At 40.6% G+C, this 22,076-nt stretch overlaps 1 protein-coding gene across 14 annotated transcripts in view; it reads right to left on the reverse strand.

The window, feature by feature from the left end:
- MAPK10 (mitogen-activated protein kinase 10) overlaps positions 1 to 22,076 on the reverse strand; it is a 251,303-nt gene that overhangs the window by 3,343 nt on the left and 225,884 nt on the right. For 12 of the 14 annotated variants that reach the window (XM_084627024.1, XM_084627020.1, XM_084627025.1 and 9 more), the window contains 3 exons: positions 14,739 to 14,771; positions 8,289 to 8,352; positions 6,630 to 6,707 (listed from right to left, as the gene is read on the reverse strand). In XM_084627024.1, the coding sequence (XP_084483150.1) occupies positions 6,630 to 6,707; positions 8,289 to 8,352; positions 14,739 to 14,771 (175 nt within the window). The remainder of the gene's footprint in view (positions 1 to 6,629; positions 6,708 to 8,288; positions 8,353 to 14,738; positions 14,772 to 22,076) is intronic. The other 2 variants (XM_084627029.1, XM_084627028.1) reach the window with 1 other exon arrangement.

Here is a 22,076-nt window from a genome sequence, read left to right on the forward strand (position 1 = left end):
TTTGCATTGCAAGGAGAGAAATGCTGCTTTCTGATGCCTTCCACACCACTGCATCCATATTCTCTGCATTAGTTCCTACTGCATACTCTAGGGCAATGGGGCATATTTGGAATGTTTTCACACCAATGCTAGGGCAACTCCAGTACCCTGAGAAAAATGATCTACTAATGCAGAAGATCATGCTCTGTAGCATTTTGGAAAAGAAAGCTAGCTGTACCTATCAAGAACAGCTTGCCTTTAAATAAATATTAATTTTGTAACATGTCCACGGTCAGCACAAGAAGGGATCTTCTCCCAGCACTCCTCAGCACCAGATACAGATATCTAATATGCTCACCCCACTGCTTTGTAGCAAGTAGCTAGGTTTTACATTTCTGAGTTAGCAAATTGTTTCTTGGGTCACAGTTCTTATGTGCAAACAAGTCAAATGCCTTCTTGCAAGGCAAAAATTCCAGTTAGAATTCAGGATCCTGATATTCCTTCTCATACTTCTGGTTCAAAATGTTATTATGAATATTGACTTGTAGACCCTATAGCCAATATATGAAAAACAAATCAAAACCCCTTCACTTGGGAGAATGCATTCCGATCTGGACATTGACTACACATTTTGTCTTTTAGATCACTGGTCCAGGGGCCAGTGTTTGGAAACATTTACTGTCCTAAAACATAAGTGCTAGATTGCCAAAGGGGTTCTAGCCTTGGCAAATCACAAGATATCATACCTTAACAATCATGTCACTCTGGTTACACTCTTGGTTTTTTATTTCCATTTGAATTCCAAATTGATTTCAACAGCTGATATCACACAAAGATTTATGCTTTAAATCTCTTTAAAGCTAGGATGATAAACAGATTTTTTTTTTAAGATATAAGTCCCTGGGGCTTCTAATTGTCTTTGAGTTCTAGATACTGTGGTACCAGCTAAATTCATGTCAGATTTCCAGTGGGAGAACAAAAGCAAGATGATAGTGAGCATGACTTCATTTTAATGCCTTTAATGCAACCTTCCAGGAAGCGGAATAAATGCTTTATACTATTGGAAAGCCAGGACTCCTTGTTTTCCAATCATGATTCAGTATGACTCAGCATTGATGTTGATCCATATAGATCTGACATACCGGCCCATAAAGACAATTTCAACCTTTCTGTACCTTGCTGGGGAGGGGAGGGCATTGTGCATCTGAGGTGCAAGAAGAAGGGGGGCCCTAAGGGTATTACAGCAAGCTCCATGATCTGGGAGGTAACAGGAAAGCTACAGATCTAAAGACCTTGCACTGCAGGTTTGCCAGATCACAGTGCTAGGGAGAGGAGCAACTTTCATACCTTGCTGGAGCTTTCCACAAAGTTGCATGCTAGACTGTGTGTCTGGCTCCCTTAGAAGGTAATGAGAAGACCTATCAAACATTTGTGGAGGAAGGGACATCAAGCCTTATGTCTGGGGCTTTATGCCACTTTCCAGAGTACGGTTATTTCAACCAGGGGTTCTATTTATAGCCACATACAGAGATGTCTCAATGTTTCTCCCCTGACTTCCTTCTCACCAGCCACATAGCTGACTGGAAACAATTGGACTACAACTTCCTTCAGCCACCACAGTGGGTTTCAATCTTAATCCCCCTCACTTACAACACCGGTGAGACGACACAATACAGAATGCAAGAGAGTGATTGATACATGGTTCCCAACAGAAACTTGTTTCTTTTTAGGCCTGGGCCTAAGACCCTGACAAAGCCTACCAGACCCAAATCTCACAGTTCTCTAATCAGGCAAATATGCATTTATTTTAAGGGGATGGGAATAAAATGCTGCTTTTCTGCCTTGTAGTTGACATACAGTAAGATATGCTTCATATTTGAGACCAAATACAAACTGACACTCATTATTGTTTCTATGATTATTCACGCCTCTCTTTATTAATGGAGAAATATTTAGGGGTTGTGGTGGATAATTAGCTGAATATGAGCTCCCAGTGTGATGCTGTGGCCAAAAGAGCTAATGGAATCCTGGGATCCATAAACAGGGGAATCTCAAGTAGGAGCAGAGAGGTTATTTAACCTCTATATTTGGCACTGAAGCAACAGTTGCTGGAACACCGTGTCACTTCTGGCTTCTACAATCCAAGAAGGATGTTGAGAAATTGGAGATGGTTCAGAGAAGAGCTAGGAGAACGATTAAAGGATTAGAAAAGATGACTTATAGTGATAGACTCAAGGAGCTGAATCCATTTAGTTTAACAAAGTAAAGATTAAGGAGTGATTTGATTAAGTATCCACATGGGGAATATATAATAATGGGCTCCTCAGTCTAGCGAGAAAGGTATAACACAATCTAATTGCTGGAAGGTAAAGCTAGCCAAATTCAGTCTGGAAATAAGGAATACATTTTTTGACAATGAGGATAACCAGTGGAACAATTTACCAAGGGTCATGGTGGCTTCTCCATCACTGACCATTTTTAAATCAAAATTGGATTTTCTAAAAGAGATGTTCTAGGAATTATTTTGGGGAAGTTCTATGGCTTGTATTACACAGAAGGTCAGACTAGATGATCACAATGGTCCTTTCTGGCCTTGGAATCTATGAGTTGACTTTTGTATGAAGCAAAACCAAGTCTTACCCAGCCACTTCTCTATTTATATTTTGTCAAATGACTTCAGAAAAGAGACCTGAGAACTAGGATCTAACAGAAACAAACATCTTGATAACCAGCAGCTATTTTTTATTTCTAAATGGTGCTTTGGATCGCATCATCAGGAAGTTCATGGGTCAATCATACATGACCATTAGTGAATAGGTTATGCTAAAGTAATGACCATTCACTTTCTCTTAAAAACAAAAATTGCTTATAATCTTTAAAGTAATCCATCTAAAACGTCACTATATTTATGGATGTACTAATACAACATGCCTGAACTGACATAACACTAGAAGTATCCATCCCTACATTTTTGTTCTTCAAATATATGTATATTGCAAGCATCAAATCTATCTGAAATTAATTCAGAGACTAAGCATTCAGATTATTCTTCAGGAATTAAAGGAAACACTGTAAAGGTTCAACTCTGGATTCTAATTAAGGGCAAAATATTTAAAACGTATGTTCCAGATAACTGGGCATGAGAGGACTTTTCTCAACTTTTTTTGGGGGGGGAGCTGGAAAAACAAGGGCAGATCTCCAGCTAGGCATCATAAAGTTCAGGCCCACTCAGGCACCTAGAAACTAGTTTCGTGAAGGTGGTCAAACAGGACCACACTGTGAGATGTAACCTCTACTCCTGCATTCTTAAAATGGCACATGCATCGTTTTGTACATACAAGAGCCATATTCATGTCGGAAAATAGGCATTTGGAAATGATGCAGTTGTGCATCTAGCTACCTGCTTATTTTTGCGCACAAATAGCCACTTTCAAAATACTCTGCTTGTGTGAGTAAAACAAGATATATAGTCAAGTCTTGGGACCATGTGAAAATTGGACTCTCACTGTCAGGGAGCTGGGTACAGTTTCTGATTCTCTGCCCTAGCCATGGCACAGGTTAGCTGCAAGAGTTAATGGCACAAGAACACTGCTGGATTGCGGGTGGCAAGTGACCTCTTAAAACTGACCACTTATATGCCAGAGTGCTCCTCATTTTAATAAGAAACTCCTGGTAGAGAAATCTAAGCAGCCCATGTGTAGCAATCTCCTAGCATGTTCTTTGTGGAAGAGCACAGCAAGGAAGCCAGAGAGTTCCCAGGCACATGCAGGCTGCCAGCCAAGATATGATGTGACAAGGTTTCTTCTGAAATATAAATATTTCAATGAGGTATGCAACATCTGGATTTATCTGTAGCACAGATATATTTAGAGATCCCAAAATGCAGCAAGGTTAAGATTTAAAAAGTAATTAATTCTGACTAATTGCAAAAATGCATACGTATATAAAAAGGAAATGTTTTCAACTATCAATATGCCCTAGCTAACAAGTCTCCAAGAGGTTTCACTAGAGAATGGTTCACAGCATTTACAGCTGTTAAAGGTACTTTTCACTGTGTAGCCAGAAAGACAGCAAATCTTCAGGTGACAAATATACAAGATGCCTTTTGGTTTTGCTTGCAAACTCTAGGGGTCTGACCCTCCACTGATTTTACCTCAGTAGCGTTGTATTAAAATGGAGATTCAGGAAGTTGAAAGGGGAAGCTTGGTGCTTCTATTCTTTGGCAAAACAGCCCTCATTTGCATTGAAAATGAAGGGTGCCTTCATTTGCCAAGAAAGCCATAAACTCTCACACAATTTATATTCTTGTGATCAATAAATTACGAACACGAAAACAGAAGTGCCCTTGAGGGAAATCTACCAATCTCAACGGGGCTATCTTATCAAGACCTCAAAGTAGAACTTCAGTGGTGCATAAACCTTGTACTGGCCCTCTGCACAGTGCTGGATTCCACCCACAATGCACACTTTGGTAGACAGCACTTGCTAAGGAAATCTGCCCCATTCTGTTCATATCTTAACACCTACACAGTGTGTTGAGGCTGCTCTCCTCCATAAATCACTGCCTAAATGAACTGGATGACTAGGCAGGGCAAAATCCTCCGCCAATGTAAATCGGCACAGCTCTGTTATATTAAAAGGAACTAAGCTGACTTACATTAGCTGAGAACCTGGCCCACACAGTGCAGCCTTCCTTTACTCAGAACTGTGGTAAGAAGTGCAAATAATCAGGCCCCAATTACTGAATATGCATCAAAGGTGTTTTTTCAAATCCTCCTCAATCTGCCTAATCAAATCCAATTTTCACCAGGATGCTCAAAAGCTCAACTACTTTATGAGGGCTATTTTCTTGGGCAAATGTCTTTCTAGCCTTAGCACATTTTGGTATTTGATTTGCTAACTAATAAAATTTTAAAAGTTTTTTTGTTATAAAGGTAATGTTTCCACCCTGCTGTACCCTGGTCCTCAAAATTGGCAGATTTGTTTGTCTTCATATTTTTAATAAAATTAAAAATATATCAGAAACAGAGGCCTGAAAACCTGGGAAGTTAGTGTTTCCACAAAACAGGCTCCCCTCCCCACATTCGATTTTAAAGGAAGTTGCTACTGTTATTTGACACTGATAATGAAAATGCAATTGAAAGGAGAACGGTGAAAGAAAAACACATAAGAAATTGCAATTTTGCATGCTCAAAAGTGTTTGAGTAAATAAAACAAATCAACAAAAACCTTCTGCATAGAGGAAATGGAACAGGGAAGAAGTTCAGTTTTCTTTTTATGCAAACATAATTCTTCGGTTGGCTTAATGAATTAGTTCCCAAAACAAGCAACTACAGTATTATTTGCACATAAATCAGTATCAAGCACTGCTCTTTAGCGAGCAATGTTAAATTACAAGGACTTATTCAAATACCTGGCAGGCCTTCAGATTTATTTTTTCAGTGACAGTACAATAATTCCCTACGTCAAATCTGCCTGTAATGTACTTCACCAGCTACTCTTCAGCAACACATTGGATTGCCTTTCATATCTTTTTCCTTGTAGCTGAAATCAAGATTCAATAACAGAGCCTAGTATTGCCAGTCAGCACTGTATTGACTTATCACACTTACATCATGTTTCCCTGAGTTCCATCGCTGAGTAATGGTGCATCACATAGTGTCACATTGGGTTAGTTCGCACGAACATTGGCAAGATGAAAGATGGCATGAATATGCTCAGTGCAAAACAGTAAACATACAGGGATACATCACACATTCAGAACCTTTTGATTAAATATGACTTTTCCATATTGAATGGTGAACATCTACTCACAAGAAATCAAAGTGGAGAACTTTTAAAGCAATTAATGATTAGAATGTATTGAAGGTTGTTTCATGCATAGAAACATTCCTACAGGGATGCAAATACTTTAAATCCGGATGCCTAATGTTTGTCTAAAAATGTATGTCTCCACAGTTACCTGTTTGTGCATACACAATCACCATTGGTATATAAATGCTTGTTTGCATGCATGTGGATTTTGCTCATTTTGAGCATATGTATTTTGTGGAGGCAGTTTAGGGATCCTTATGTAAAAATATGGCCCTTCTAGTCTATTTGCTTACCCAATCTCAATCAATATTTCAAATAAAGTGTTTTAACATCATCAGAGTTTCTGAAAGGATCAATTACAGTAGTAGGTCCAAATAGTATGCTTGTGCAGTGTACTTTTATGGACATAGGGCCAAATTCTGTGCTAGAGCAAATGGGCACCAATAGATTGATTTGAATAGGTTTTGCTCATTTACTCATTTAGAAACGTAATGTGTCATCACTGACATTCTTTTTCCTGGTGGTTCTGAAAATATTAACCATTCCCCATCTCCATTTCAACACTGTACAACTATTGTGTTTGTTTAGTCCTTAGAAACGCCAGTGCAGATGAGAACGTGAGTTCAATGTGAAGAAATCCCCAAAATAACCTCAAAACTTGCATGGAATCTAAGCAGCCTATTTTTAAATATTAAAATGACTCCGGAGTTCAGTTAATAGAACAACTCATTATAAGCACTAAATTGTAGAATACATTTTCAGCTTCAGATGTATAACTGCAGCCTCTCTATGCTGCTGTGGAGAACATGTTAAGGTTATTCATTGGGGTTGAGTACCTGAAGGAGAAGGCTGTCCTTTTACTACTCCATTTTTAGTTTTTTCTTCAGAATTCATTACTTCCTTGTAGATCAATTCTGTGAAAGACAATTGATGCCGTTATGAAAGTAGCTAGTTCTTGTGCCCATGAACAACTTAATACTATAAACTGCGAAATCAGTCACTCTCTCTTCTCTTCCCCCACCAGTTATTCCCCCCTATCCTTGTTCCTGCTGCTGGAGCCATTCAAGCAGTTTTGTCATGTCCTCTGTCACTTTAGTAACAGTGAAAGGAATAGGACTGTTATAACTGAGCTTATGTTCCACGTCTGGCACTGCAAAATAGGCTTGAGCACAGCAAATTCAGTGTGCTGAATTAAGGTAATTTAAGACTCTTCTGTGTACCAAGATTAAGCCACACACACTAGGGAGTTTTAAAACTTTTATGCAATGCATTATAATGATTTAACACTGGCTGCATGGGCCAGTCTTTAAAACATACAAACTGGGAATGAAGCTAAACGTTTCCAGACGATTATGTAATAAAAGAATGTGAGCATTATACCAACATTCTTCCATGCCTGCTTGCTGCCTGTGTAACCATTTCCCATTTGTTTTTGCTTGTTTCTTTTTATTTCTCACACTCAGCCCTCTTTTCCCCTACTTGAGAGGAAGAGCGTTTAAGAGCATTCTACCAGCATTCCACAATCTCATTTTGCCTACTTGAGCTTTAGTAAGTCTTTCCGCTCTATCTATCCAAGTTCGCTTTGTGTGTGTGTGCTTTTTAGACATATATAGGAGAGTATAATAGCTAAACTGCTTTGATGTTGCATTATTTATAACTAGGGCTGGGGCACAGTAACTTTAATGCTGTTTATCCTGGGCCAGATTCTGACACCTTACCCCTCTGAATAGTACCTTATTCCACAAATAGTCCCCTTGACTTCCGTGAGTATCAGAATCTAGCCCTTTGGTCTTTGCTAAATAGTACCTGATGTATCAAGCAATAAGAACTATAATGTACAGGGCCTATTTTTGTCATCCTTACTCATGTCACACAAGTAGCCCCCAGGAAATCAATGCATCTATTCACACAGTAAGGCACTACTCAATATAAGTAAAGATGACAAAATCAGGCCCAGTATGAGCAATGCCATGTGGTTTCAAATGAGTATGGCATTCCTTTCCACTTCCTGCCCTGAAATATTGTATAGTGTTAGGGTACTGTTAAAACAACTGTGATTCTCCAAACCCAAGATGGCTGTATTTCAGCAGTGAATGGACTGAATCCCAGGGTTGGTTAAATTTGTAGACCATCCTTTGGGATGAAATTCACCTGTATGCAGTGGGACCAACATGAGGCTTTATGTACCACTTTAAACCCTATTTAAGACCTATTGCTGGTCCCTTGCATAGGGCAGAAATTTCACCCTATAGAACTATCATCATCAGGCTACGAACTACTGTAAAACAGAATTTGTTCACAGATCAAATATACTACTTATTGGTGTGGTTTTTAACTCCTTTGGAGACTACAGGTGTAACTCTAGAAGCTTCATCTATATTTACCAACAAAGTATCAGTACACAGGGCTAAACTGACTTCAAAGAAGTTATTCTGGATTTGTACTGCTACATCTGAGAGTAGGATTTTGTCCATATATCTTTAAAATGGGATTACCTTTCCATTCCTCAATCGTATGTTCTCTTTCATCCAGCTGTTTATCATATATCTGAGGAGGAGGCTGTAGAGTAGAAACAAAGAGAAGTCAACAGGCTATTCCTTTATATTAGTAAGTAAATACATAGTAAGAATTTCTGAATGTTTTTATACTTGATTATTAAAGGGCTAAAATTCCTGGAAATCAGCAGCTCATATCAAAGAACCCGGCTGCTTCTTTGCTCATTCCACCCCTCACCTGTAGTAAGTACCCCTACAGTGAATGTATCCTGAAAGCCATGCAATCCTGCCCTGCAATTATGTTATTCAAATAATCAACACTGGCAGGAATGACGTTGCAGCATCAGCCAAAATCTGCATTCGTGATGCTGGAATGTTTTAACCAGAATACAGTGTTTAAAGGCAAGGCTTCAGGAATTCAGCCAAAAGCAGAGAAGTATCAACTGGGAGTGGTCCAGGTGGCAACAGACCTGCCTTACCTGTGGACTCCACATTTTGATTGATTTGAGAGGCATTCGGGTATGCTGAAAGGCAGCATGGTCTAATAATTACAGCATGAGACTGGGAACCAGGAGCTTTTGAACTTGACTCTTGGCTCCCTTCATGGCCTTGACAAAGTCATTTGACCTCTCTGCCCATTTTCCCATCTGTAAAATGGGATGAATAGTACTCACCTGCCTGACCTGAGTGTTGCGCCATGCCATGAAGATTTAAAGTCTGATAAAAATGTGAAATGTTGTCTGAGATTTTTCAAACCCAGTTAGCAGATTTCATCTGCAAACCAAGATGACTTTAGGAAGGTCACACTTTTTTTCCCCTCTTCTCATTGTTCTCTGTGTGCCCAAACCCACTTCCCCAGGAAGAGAGAGGATACCCACAAGAATTCTGCAAATTGGTAATGTATTCAGTTTCCAAGCAACACATTGAACCGTGAATTCATAATCTCCAGTCATTATATTGTCAAAATTGTCCACGTCTTGTGTAACTCTCCCTCCCCAGGCAGAACAATCTGGGGAGGGAGGAGTTAGCCAGCTGTGTAAGTACTACTGGCCTTTTCAACAGAGATTGCATCCCCAGTATCAGCTTCCATGGCTGCAGAGTCCAAGTGGATCATGGGCTCTGCCCAGCTGGTTCTGCACAACTAATGCATCTGGGCCCACGATTTGTCCATGATGAATATTTGAATTCCCTACCATCTTCATTCCGTACCCCAGTGTAGATATGTAAGAATAATGGATTGTTTGGTTTGCTGACAATTCCCCCTCTCCCACCAGTAAAAATATATTACGGTTTGGGCTCAACCTGAAAATGTGTTTTAAATTTTTCAGCACATAAAAATTAATTTCAGATTGAATAAATGTTTCATGCTGACAGAAATCAAAAAGTTTTGCTTTGATTTCAACCATTTAAAAATTGATTTTTTAAAAATAAAATGAAAGAAAATTTCAAAATAAAAAGTCATTTTGTTTCAAACATGTCAGAATGAAATGCTTCAATTTGTCAGACTTTTTTTTAAGTTTGTGGGGTTCCCCCAAAAACCAAATTTGGCAAAACCAACACAAATTCACAAAATATTTCAGTGTCACCAAATCTGCATTTTTTTTGCCAAAAAATATTTTGGCTGAAAAATGTTGCCCAGCTCTACCCCAATGATCTAGAAAAACAAAGAAAGTAATCATAAGACATCCATGAGAATTATCAGTGTGATGAATCTTGTCTGGATTTGACTCATACATTCATCTAGCATTTTTGCCAAATTTATCTTTCTAAAGAAACAAAGGCTGGATTTGGGACATTTAAAATGGCTGCTGCCACACGGTAGAAGCTGTTTTTACTATAACCCAACCAGCCCAACTAATCCCTCTTACTCCACCACTCCTCTCACCTGGTAGTTTCACCTCAGAGAGGCATTTTTAATTGCTGAGACACTCTTCTGCCTTCCTTTCTGACTCCAAACACCCTCTCCCACCAAATCCTTCTGAACACCCAGCCTGCCCCAAATGCTCCCCTATTATGGAACTCTCCTGCTACCCTCCCTCACAACAGAGACAACTTCCCAGGGACCTTCTTTGTCTTCTCTTCCTTTCTGCTGTGGCACTTTTCATCACTCTCCTCAGCCTCAAGGCCCGTCTCCCCTTCAATATGTGAAATCCATTCTCAGTATCAAAGAGGCCAGATACACAGGGTGCAATGATTCCAACAGTATGGAACTGCGAGATTAATAACTATCATATGCCATCAGATAGGAGGTTGTGCTGTCTAGCATCTGTAATGCAGTATGGGGAGTGGGTAAAATAGATACCCTTTCATCCCCAAGCTCTCTCTAACATATGTTCACTTGTCATTCACTGAGAAAGCAGAGCTTTGCTGCAAACACCTTGGATGAGTCTGTTGGATGAATTAGCCAGGAACAGCATGGCAGCTGGAGCCACAATTGGCTGTGTCAGAGGCCCAGTGTCCCAACTTGGACAGCTGCTGCGGTTGCAATTGGTTGGGTCAATGGATCCTTGAGCTGCCTGGATTTTCCCACAATAAGATGCCTAGAAGAGAGACCATGGGTACAGGGGAGGTTCTTTTAATTCCTTCCTGCAGCCTACTCAATATCATGCTTCTCTAAGTCATGTAGCAGGACCAGCCTTCTCGACCAGTTGATGATCTACTATGAATTAGTAGGTCCAATCCCAACCAGCTGCTGACCCCATTGCCTCCCTTTATAAAGGTTCTTAGGATCATCAATATAGAGCCAAGGATGAGCTGGGAGAATGGGCTTTCTTCTTCACCAACACCTCCAGGAGTTTCCAGGAGCATCGTGGGAAGGCGACCATTGTGTTCCTATCAGCACTATCCAATACCAACCACACAATCACTGGGTTGATGATATCTGGTTAACTGGAGAGTGAAATTTTTGTCAAAGGATTTTGGGACCATCATTCCAACAGAGGCTCTGCTTGCAGCAGAAGCGGCTGAGGGTGTCAAAGGAAAGTACGGCAGAGTGACCTCTGTGGAGGTGCAGGAGCAGGTGAATACAGTAGAAGGGACCAAAATTCAAGTACGGGTGCTCTCATGCACAATGGCCCAATCCAAAGCCCACTGGAGGCAATGAAAGATAACTTCAGTTGGTTTTGGATTAGGGCTAGAGGTAAGAGAAACTCCTGTATCTTTGTTCTGTCACAGACAAAGACCTCCATCTCCAGGTCTGGTTAGTCAGGGCAGGTAACGAGAGCTAGCTGCTTGGAGGCCACTGAAGTGGTGACTGTGGCAGGGAGAGAATCATTAAGCAACTCACACAGCTTCTCTACAGGTGACAGCTGCCTTTGCTGCAAGGCTGTGGGCGGGAGATGAGCTGTGCAACCGTAACTCTGTCCCCTTGTGCACGTGCATTATGAGACATGTTTTTTCTTACACAATCATATATTTCTCAAATAGTCTAAAACACACAAACATACAGTGTAACATGAGATAATTCTCCTAATTTAGGAATGTGAGAGTCGTATTTTCTATTATTGGGTTTGTGCTGGAGAAACAGAGTCCATGGAAGTCTTTTCTACAAAAAGAGCCATTTCCTCATCTGCTGCATGCCACACAGTATACACAGTGAACGATGCAACAGCAGTGCCTTTTTCAATGGACACTTGAAGCCTTCCCTCATTCAGTGTGCGCTTTACCCCATGGTATACGAAGCAAGGCTTTTATAGGATTGCCGGGTCTACATGCAGGTCTGCCAAAGCTATACTTCAGGAGATTTGTCTGTGACCTGAGGTGAGGTCTGAGGTACCTAAGCGGATTTGGTTGTGACCTGTGAGGAGGCCACAGTGGCTCAAGCAGGTGGCCAGGTTGGAGCCTAAGCCACATGGTGAAGGGGGAACATTGGGAGCTTTGGCTGTGACTTGCAATGGGGCTCTGCTGTCTCTGCAGGTCACTTGTGCAGGTCAGATAAGAGCTTTTGACTATATGGAATGATGTTATTGTTAATAAAGCCATGATCTTTGTTTTCCACACAAACACATCTCTGTCCCTTATTACAGCCTGGCCTGCAGCAGCTAATCACCCTGAAGCTGGTGCTAGATTCAGTCAAAGCCACTGAAATCCCTGCTGGAGACATCTCTTTACTGCTGATCATGGCATTGTGAAGCTCACGACTCAACCTAAGAATGAGAATTCTAGCCTCACCAGTGACAACGGGAATGCTGTGAACCAGGGTCCTCCAGATCAGCACGCCTGACAGACTGTTGCTCAGCCACCTTGCCAGTTCTACAGCACGCATTTTCTAATGAGGAAGTGTGGAGATCACTTGGGAAGACAAGACAGACAAGGAAATCCTCGAGGCCTATGAATTCACATAAGAGCTACAGCGGCTGTCTGCTTCATTAAGCTGCTTGCTCTAGGTTTTGGGTGGTGGTTGCAGGGGGATACATGTGGGTGAGCTGTAGTCTAAATCACATCAGCAGAACTACTGTGTGTCTGTCAGAGAGACAGGAGAAAAGTAGAGAAGAGTAATTGGGAGAGAATATCCCATGATTACCTTCCTTTGTGAAGAGCTCTGGGGAACGGCTTGCAAAGAACACAGGCAGTGGTTAACATAGATTGTAACAGGCAGGGAAGCTCTTCCCATGCCATCCAAGGAGAAGGAGGAGTGTTGCTCCCCCAAGTGAGAGAGAACAGAGGGGGCTTGCCCTCTGTTTTAATGCATGGAATTAAGGAGTAAAAAGGAAGGGGTGTTCTCAAGCACATTATCTGCCCCACTTCCTCACAGAATCAACATATCTTTGGCTAGTGTCTCTGCTAATTTACGCCACCCGATGTCTCAAGCAGGTTAATGTTAATGTAAGAGGCTACAAGAATGGCAGCAAGATTTATTTTACAGACCAACATATTCTGGGAATTGAAGTATTTTGGGGGGATCAGGCACAACTTAATCTAACCCAATATCAAATGCCTATTTAGCTGACAAGGTAGTCAAAGATAAGTGACTAAACTCCAGATTTCACACTACTAGGGTTCCAGATACTCCAGCCGGTTCACCTGTTCCAATGCTGTATCAGCAGTTACATTACTAACCTCTATTTTTAGAATTTTAGAACTCTGCTATAAAATTTGGCTCTTGGCAGAAACTTGGCAGGCAGGGATAACTAATATTCAGCATGAGGATAAGATATTAAGCTTGTGATTCCCATTAGCATTAGCATGGGATGAATCCCTGATCATTACGCAGAACATTTACTCTATAATCTGCATAGTGTCTGCAGCGTACAGGTGAATTCAACTGGGCGACATAGGGGTGCAGGGCTCTGCCCAGGGGAGATCCATTTGCAGGATCTACCCCTAAGAATGAAAACTATGGGCCAGATTGTAGAGTGGCCACCTGTAGAGTAACACATTTACTCCAAAAATGGCCTCCTTCATTTCAGTGGGACTGCAAGGGGGAGATTTGCAGAAGGCATACAGGGAGTTAGGACACCCAGTTAAGTCAATGCTTAGCATGATGATCAGGGATCTGTTCATGTGATTCACACTAATGCTAATGAGAATCATATAGCTTAATAATAATAATACTTAAGAATAATGATAATCACGCTGAATATTAGTTACCCCGGGCTGCCAAGTTTACGCTGAGCTAAATTTTATTGCTGAGTTCTAAAAATAGAGGTTAATAATGTCTGTGTTGACACAGCACTGCAACAGATAGAGCAGCTGTAGTATCTGGGACCCTAGCACGGTGTGAAATGGGTGCCTGAGTGTGAACCTTTGTGCCTTTCATAATCTGCCCCTAAGGTATTATTCAGTGTCAGGAAGGGCTTATTTAGACACAATATTTATAGCAATTTAACTATATTCGTTTAGAAACCAATCCAGTTAAATTGGGGCAACTCTTCAGTGTGTGCAGTTATACATATATAAAGGTCCTTATAAATAAACCATTGTGATATAACTACCTTTATGCCAGCATCCCTGTGTCCACATTAGGGGGTTACACCACTTCCACTGTATCAGTTTCTAAACAGGTATAGTTAAATTGGTACAAACACTGAGTGCAGACCAGCCCTAAGGGTGGCAGCATCTAGCTTTATTTAGGATAACCATTTTATCCCCCAAATGGGTTGATTTTTAAGATGTAAAAGTGGCAACAACAACGAAGAATGGAATCTATTTTGGGTAGTGCAGGTTTTTGGTTTTGTTGGTTGACATGTTGGCACATGTATACAACGAATAGTAGTTTGGCTTGGTTGGTTGACTTTTAGTTTTTGGTTTTACATTTTATTAAAAATTATGCATTTTAAAATAGTTTAACGGTGTATTCAATTTTCCTTGCATTTAATAACAATTTCTACAAAAGAGAGTAAAAAACCTAGCCATTTATTTTCTCACATCATTTAAGCAACTTTTTTTCTATACATGATGTACCTAATTGATGAGATACACAAACAGGAGACAACTGTATCCAATAAATACCTTTTTTAAGTCTGGTGAGCAGAAAACACTCCACTATGGAAAAAAATGAAAGGAAAGTTAATAAACACCAAGTTTAAGCAGGTACCCAGATGCTAGTGAACTCTCCCTTCCCTACCACATCCATCTGAATGTAGTCATAGTTACCGCTGGTAAGGGTACGGGAAAAAGAATGAGACTGACAGCCCTTTCCTCCTACTTAGCCAAATTCTGCCCTCAATGGGATGACGCCCATGTCTCTAGAGAGTTAATACCCAGCACAGTAAAGATCTTGGGATTGACTGGAACAAGCCCATGCACTGTAGTTGTTCACAGGATCAGGCAATCTGGCTTGGAAGCTATAGAGCTCTGTGCTGGGCAACTATAAAGTTATCGTTATGTGAATACTGGAGGCAGGGGAGGCTCAAAATATTAATGGTGTGAGGTTAAACAATCTGTTTAATGGTTTGGCTTCTCATAAAGGGGTGCAAAATAAAAAAAACTTTTCATTTTGCAACATTTCAAGTTGTGATTTTTTTAAAAAGTCTTAAAATGTATCACTAGTGAAAGGTGCTAGAGTGAGACCCCTGGAGAACTGAATTTCCTTCTTTAGCCACAGAACAAACGTGCAGGGGCAATGGCAATGCATGTTTTCCTGACGCTACCCCGCCAGTGTTCCTGGATTGGGATGAACCCTCCCTGTAGGTGACAGGGCAGAGGAGTACAATATCCCTCAGAAATCTACCAGCAATTTGTTTGGCTAAAAAGGCTTTTTGTAATTATTATAAAAGGGAGAGAACAGAGGGAGGGAAAACAGGAACATTTCTTTGGCAGAACGTAACTCAGATGCTGATGAACAGGAGACCTAACTCTAACCTCCCCTGTTCAAAACAACTTCTAAAGCCAAGGATACATAAAATCCCACTAGACATCAGGCAGACTAAACCAAAAGCTGCATTATAGGACACCAGCAGAAGTGTTTTGAAAGTCAAAGCTAGTGTGCAGAGTCACTCAGATGGCAAATGAAACCAGCAGCTCTGAAGAACACAGAAATATACCTTCTTCATGAATAATTTAAACACACCAGGTTAAAACACACTCAGGCAGACAGCATCTGATAAAAACTAGGGAACACACAGAAAACGGAACACCAGATTTGGGGCTTTATCATGGAAAATATAAATACAGGATGACAAACCTATAGCGTACAAAAGATATCTGTACAGACGAAAACAATGTTTTGAGTGAAGTTTTGGCCAAAGAGAGAATGGGCCAGTGGAGAAGTAATATGCAACTTGGGAGTTATCATGATAAGGTACAATAAACAGAATATCCTAGATGTGGATGAAACAGAGGCGAGAATAATATTTTCACCTGGTAGGAAAAATATAGCAGTCTGAGAAAGAAATATATACTGTTTATTCACAGTGGTTATAGTCCAAATGTTGAAGAAAAATTAACTACCATAATATTAAAGGTTTCAGAGTAACAGCCGTGTTAGTCTGTATTCGCAAAAAGGAGTACTTGTGGCACTTGTGACAGCTGTAGCTCACGAAAGCTCATGCTCAAATAAATTGTTTAGTCTCTAAGGTGCCACAAGTCCTCCTTTTCTTTTTGCATAATATTAAAGTAATATAATGATATATGCTTATAATTAGAAGTTAAACTGACACTTATTCCACTGAACACATGGGAAAGATGATCTTGGGGCTACAGCAGAGAAATGGAAGTTAAGTGATTTGGATTCTAATTCTGGGTCTGCAATGGATTTTCTGTAACCTTAGGAACTCGCTTTACCTCTTTGAGCTTTGGTTTCCCCACCCATGAAATAGGTGCAATGCTATCTACCTCACAGGGATGCCATGAGATTTATTTATGCCTATCACTGCTTTTTGGAGGAGTGGGTTATATATGTGCAGAGTATTATTGTGGGGCCTGATCAGGCAGACCTTACACCCGCTCGTATCCCAACTTCAGTAGGAATTTAGCACACAAGGAAGATAGAACTGTTTACATGGGCAGTGAAACTCCCATTTCAATCCCAAATAATCTATTGAGTCAGATGAAGGCTCACAATGGTTCTGGTCCAGATTTTTACCAACACTCAGGCTCCTCATGAAGCATGATACATTAAGAACTGAGTAGTCAAACTAAAGTTCAGCTCATGTCTGTCATTACAAAGTAATCTTAGTTCCTATACTAATATAAGCTACCAATGGCTATTAGCCAGGATGGGCAGGGATGCAAAGCCATGCTCTGAAGTGTTCCTAGCCTCTGTTTGCTAGAAGATGGGAATGAGTGACAGGGGATGGATCACTTGATGATTATCTGTTCTGTTCATTCCCTCTGGGGCACCTGGCATTGGCAGGAAAACAGGATACTGGGCTAGATGGTCTGACCGAGTATGGCCGTTTTTATGTTCACACCACCTCATGTCACTAAAATAGAAGATCTAATCTCCATTTGCTGTAAAACATACATCAATATTACACCAACCTTACTGCTGGGGAAACTGCCCTAGTATCTATTTATCTATACTGCCACCTATTGAAGGCAGGTGGCAGTATACGGAGCAAACGATTAAGTGTTTGATGGGCAGGAATTGTCCACACTGTGAATATTACAGGAAAAATGCTCCCACCATTTACCTAGAGAACAGAAAAAAGTTGGTTGCTGAGACTGTAAATGGGGATTTAGGTGTTCAGTTAAAACACAGTTGAAATATTACCAGTGTCCGCATCAATGCATTTTACCTTTATGTTCAGGAGATGGGAAAGACCTATGTTGTTTTGATCCTATCACTGAAGCACAGACAAAACTTGATTCAGTCTAAGGGAATTTTGATTTTGAATGGGTTTGTGCCTGCATATTAAACCAATTTCTAAACCATTAGGGATTAGGGTGACACCTTCATGGGGGGAGGGCAGATTACCCCCACATCTGCCTATTGTGAGGGTTTCTTGCTCCTTCCTCTGGAGCTTTCAGTGCTGGACATTGTAAGAGACAGAATGTTGGACTAGGTGGAGCATGAGTCTAATCTAGTATGGTAATTCCTAAATTCCTGTTTTCTACACACATTCACATGCACATGTGCACACACACGCACACACAGATTATCTGGGGGAGGGGGAAATGCTTATTTTAATCAAAGATTGGTTGTGAATATAAATGACTCTAATAAAGGATAGGGTGATTCAAATCAGTTTCAGAATAGCTAGGAACACTTCGCTTTGGCTGATTCTATGACGCTACCCACAGAAGTACTGTAACCATTTTGACGGAGTCGGAACCAGGATCCAAAAGTGTTAATAAGTTAGAAATAAGTCTATCTGGAATAACTTTAGGAACCAAGATCCAGCCCACCCACACAGACATTCCACAAAATCTGTGGCTCAGAAACTGTGTTAAACCTGTTTCTAAACATCAGCAAAACAAGTTTGCTACAGAGCTATTGAAGGTTGAGAAGTCTGGTTGGCATTTTTGGTTGTCTTTCTGCACAGAGTTCCACGGGAGAGCCAAACTGCTGTGCGACCTTCACTGTAAGTGAACAGCACTTCTTACAAGTAATAATATCTATTTCCCTCTAGTTAGCAAGCGGTCATGGCTTTGCATTCAAGGAAGACTACAAGATGCTAAGCATATTAAGCCTGTCAGAAGGAGAAGGTAGTTGCATTTCTACGATCTCCCATTCCCATTATAGTCTTTGCCATTAGAATGAGATCAGAATTTTATTGGCCCCCATATATTGTGTAAAAGACCATAAACTTTTAATAGACTTACAAAAAGCGATGGTAGCAGGCTTAGTATTCTAGATATTTGACTAGACAGATCATGCATACCTCTTCCTTATACATTCATAATGCTGTAAATCTGGGAGAGACGCACAGGGTCATTATCTCTAGGTTAAACTTTGACAAAATCCTCTGCTTTTACTCCAGACATGAAGCTGTCTTACTCATTGTCTGGCCGTGAATAAGCTAAAGCAATTTCAGGGGGGTTCCTTCAATTTTCTCCAGGAGAGGCACCCCACTGGGGCATGTCACACTGGATTATAGCTGTCACAATGGGTTATGTCAAGTGACATACAGCACTTTTAAAAACAACTCTTCTCCTGATCAGGCAGACTATTAGAGTTACCTCAATCCTCACTTTAAACAAAGAAAGCTTATCAAGAGCACAAACAGAAATCAATTCACTGACCTGAGCTAACATGACACATGCCAAGATCATAAATGCTAAGTAGGGAAATTTAAAAACTCCACCATCAATGCACTTGAGAAGTTCTGGAAAGACAGCATTTTCTAAGAATTTCAGTTGGCTTCAAGTTCTGCCTATTTGCTATAGGGTTTTTTTGGGGGGGGGAGGGGGGAGGGTTCTGAGGGAGGCTGTGAAGAGCTCTGAAGAGCCGTGCTGTTGCAGTTCTTCACTCTTCCCTACGTACAGCACTGGAGAGCAGACAGTGGATTGACAAAAGGAGAGAGATTAGCTCCTGACAAGAAAGGGTTTGCTCATGGGAATAAAATGAATACCTAAAGGTTTTACAGATGCTGGTATTCTGCAAAGTATTCCTATTTCAGGCTGTGCAGGGTCAATATTGAATTTTAAAATATTATTATAGCCTTGACATTTTTTAAACAGTTGTTGAACACTTCTGCAGTCGGAGATTCAGGCTTTCCCTGAGACAGATATGGACCAGATCCTGCTACTTTTATGCTGAGAAGTACCTCACTCCACAAGAAATCCTGCTGTGAATATGGGTAGCAGAATCAGGCCCTCGGTGAATCTCTCTGCAGCATTCTCAGTCCTCCTCAATAATGATTCAGTGAAAGCTATTCTTATATCTTGTATAACCTATCACTCACTGTATCCTCTGTTGCCAGGTTCCCTCAGGCCCACACACTGCCTGCCTAGCCTGAGAGAGGGCTACATTATACCATTCAGGCACATTATACCACACTGTAGGACAGGTCAAGCTGCAAAGTCTTACAAGAAAGTCCAGGAAGGACTGTGACACAGAAATCCCTCCCAGAACTCACCATCCCAAAGTGGGAGTGTGACCTTTGCACCATTCCTGAGGATGGGGCAGAATGCTTTCCCCTGTACAGCTGGCCATCATTCCCTTTCTTTGCAGCAGGTAGCCCACGTCCAAGGGGGAGGTAAAAAAGAGCTGCTGCTGTACTACCGAAAACATCAGATACACAACTGTATGGGACAGTAATTTGGGATCACTTTCCCCTCATATATCACATAAGAACACAGCATAACTTGCCCTAACCCAAATTACTGGCTGGGTTTGAGCCCAGCAGGTCTAACTATTTAACTCTGCTGTCTAAGATGATGGACAACTGTTCCACGAACACATACACACACAGAGCTGGGTACAAGTATAGCAATGCTAACTATTGACTCTACACCAAATCCTGACATCTTTACTCCTTTCATGGCCATCTCCATTAACAGGGTCCTATTGCTAATTTGTCCCTCTGTGCCCAACAGCTACTGCAATTTATTTAATTTTGCTTGTCTCCATTTCACATCTTTGTCACTTAATAGCTGAGTGGTGGAGAAGAAAAGGAGAATGGGCCATTTGTATTGTTCAGCTGAGGTTAGCCGCTCACAAAGCGCCAAAGCCAAAATTCCGTATTCAGGAATAGATTGTGGGGTCCTGAGTGGGACCACAAGATGCTGTGGGAGAGGATGATGGAAGGACCTTCCTCCAACCTGGCACCCCAGAAAAGGGGCCAGCTGCAGTTTCCATCAGGGCCAGTTGACCATTTTACTACACTAGTAATAATCTAACAGGGGGCAGGATTACCCTGAGTAACACACACCTGCTACGATCCCCTTTGTGTCTCCCTCCATGCTTTTGTCCCACTCTAGTGACTGGTTCACTGAAAAGAATAAGAGTCTACTAACTAGAGCCACCAGTTCATGAAGAAAAACGGATGTCCAGCAAGTGTTCGTGCCAGACAAGGAGGAAGAAGGGAGGATGCATAGTAATAGGCACAGATATTACTTGGTGTGGCTCTGATGGGAGAAAACTGAATGAAAAGTATGCTAGACAGCTAATAAATCTGATTTACAGCTTTGTCAGGAAGGAACCCAGCTATTATTTAAAATCTGGGAGCCATATACATAGTCAAATTCAATGTTCTTTCCTGTGGAAAAGAAGACAGGAAAAGATTTAAAGTGCCCTAGTATGTGTTAAGCTTCCTTATAGTGCTCCCGATCCTCTACCTGATAAATAAATTCTGACACCTTATTGTTCACCTTGAATAAGGTATTATTTAATCCGATTAGGGGTACCTGAATCTGGCCCTTTGACTATAAACATGCCAGCCTTTTCTGCAGGCCCAGAAAGCCAGGCTTTTTTCTTAAATTCTTGTTCATAAACATTTAGTCTCCTAGGAAACAAGGACCTAACCATGCGAGAGATCTGAATTTTGAACCAGGCAACAATCACACAGACTGAATTTTGATGAACAAATGCTCTAAGAACAGTTGTACAAAAAATCCACAGGCCCCAATACCTGTAAAATTCATTAATCAAACAATTGAAAATACTAAGCAAAACTCATAACACTCATGATTATTTCATGGGCAATTCACAAACAGGGGAAAAAAGGCCAAATCCATTAAATTGCTCTCAGTGAACAGTTCAGTTTGTTCTAGTCATATTCAACAGGCAAATGCCCTACTGTGGCTATACTTCAACATAAGCTCATAATGGACTAAGTACAATCACAAAATTATTGCTTCAGGAATATCCTAAACCCTTAATTTCTTTACAAGTCAAATCATTAAAAAAGAATCAATGCTAAATCTAAACACAAAGACAGTAGAATAGAATGAAAAAATAAGAGTGTTTTGGAATAGTTTTGAAAGGTAAACGGCAGTGCAGCAGAATTTTGAAAAAGCAAAAATCTATGAATTAGTATATTAGATAATTAAAGGAGCAAAGAGTTAGAATAGTCAAATTTCCAAATCATTAAAGTACCTCAGGGATTACACCTGAAGGATATTCAGTATAAGAGTTTGACAAATGCTGCAAAATATATTCATTTGAAGAAAACTGGGACTTCATTTCTCTGTATTCTCAGCCTCCTTAAATCACTTTCCAGAAGCATTTATGGAAGTGAATTTTTGTTTGCAAGTCTGTTTACAGAAAGAGAAAGCATCATGCCTACCAATGCAAGCAATCTCTTTTGCAGGACTGGGAATCTTTCAGCCAAGGAACAGAAACAATACCATATGATCACACAACAAAAACAGGGACTTAAGTATAACACACTCGCAAATAGTTCACAAGCAATCCTCAGGCTGATATACGTTTGCATAAATCATTTGTCAAATAATTCCAAC

Source organism: Lepidochelys olivacea (genome assembly GCF_965140295.1).
Source record: "Lepidochelys olivacea isolate rLepOli2 genome assembly, chromosome: 4".
NCBI lineage: Eukaryota > Metazoa > Chordata > Testudines > Cheloniidae > Lepidochelys > Lepidochelys olivacea.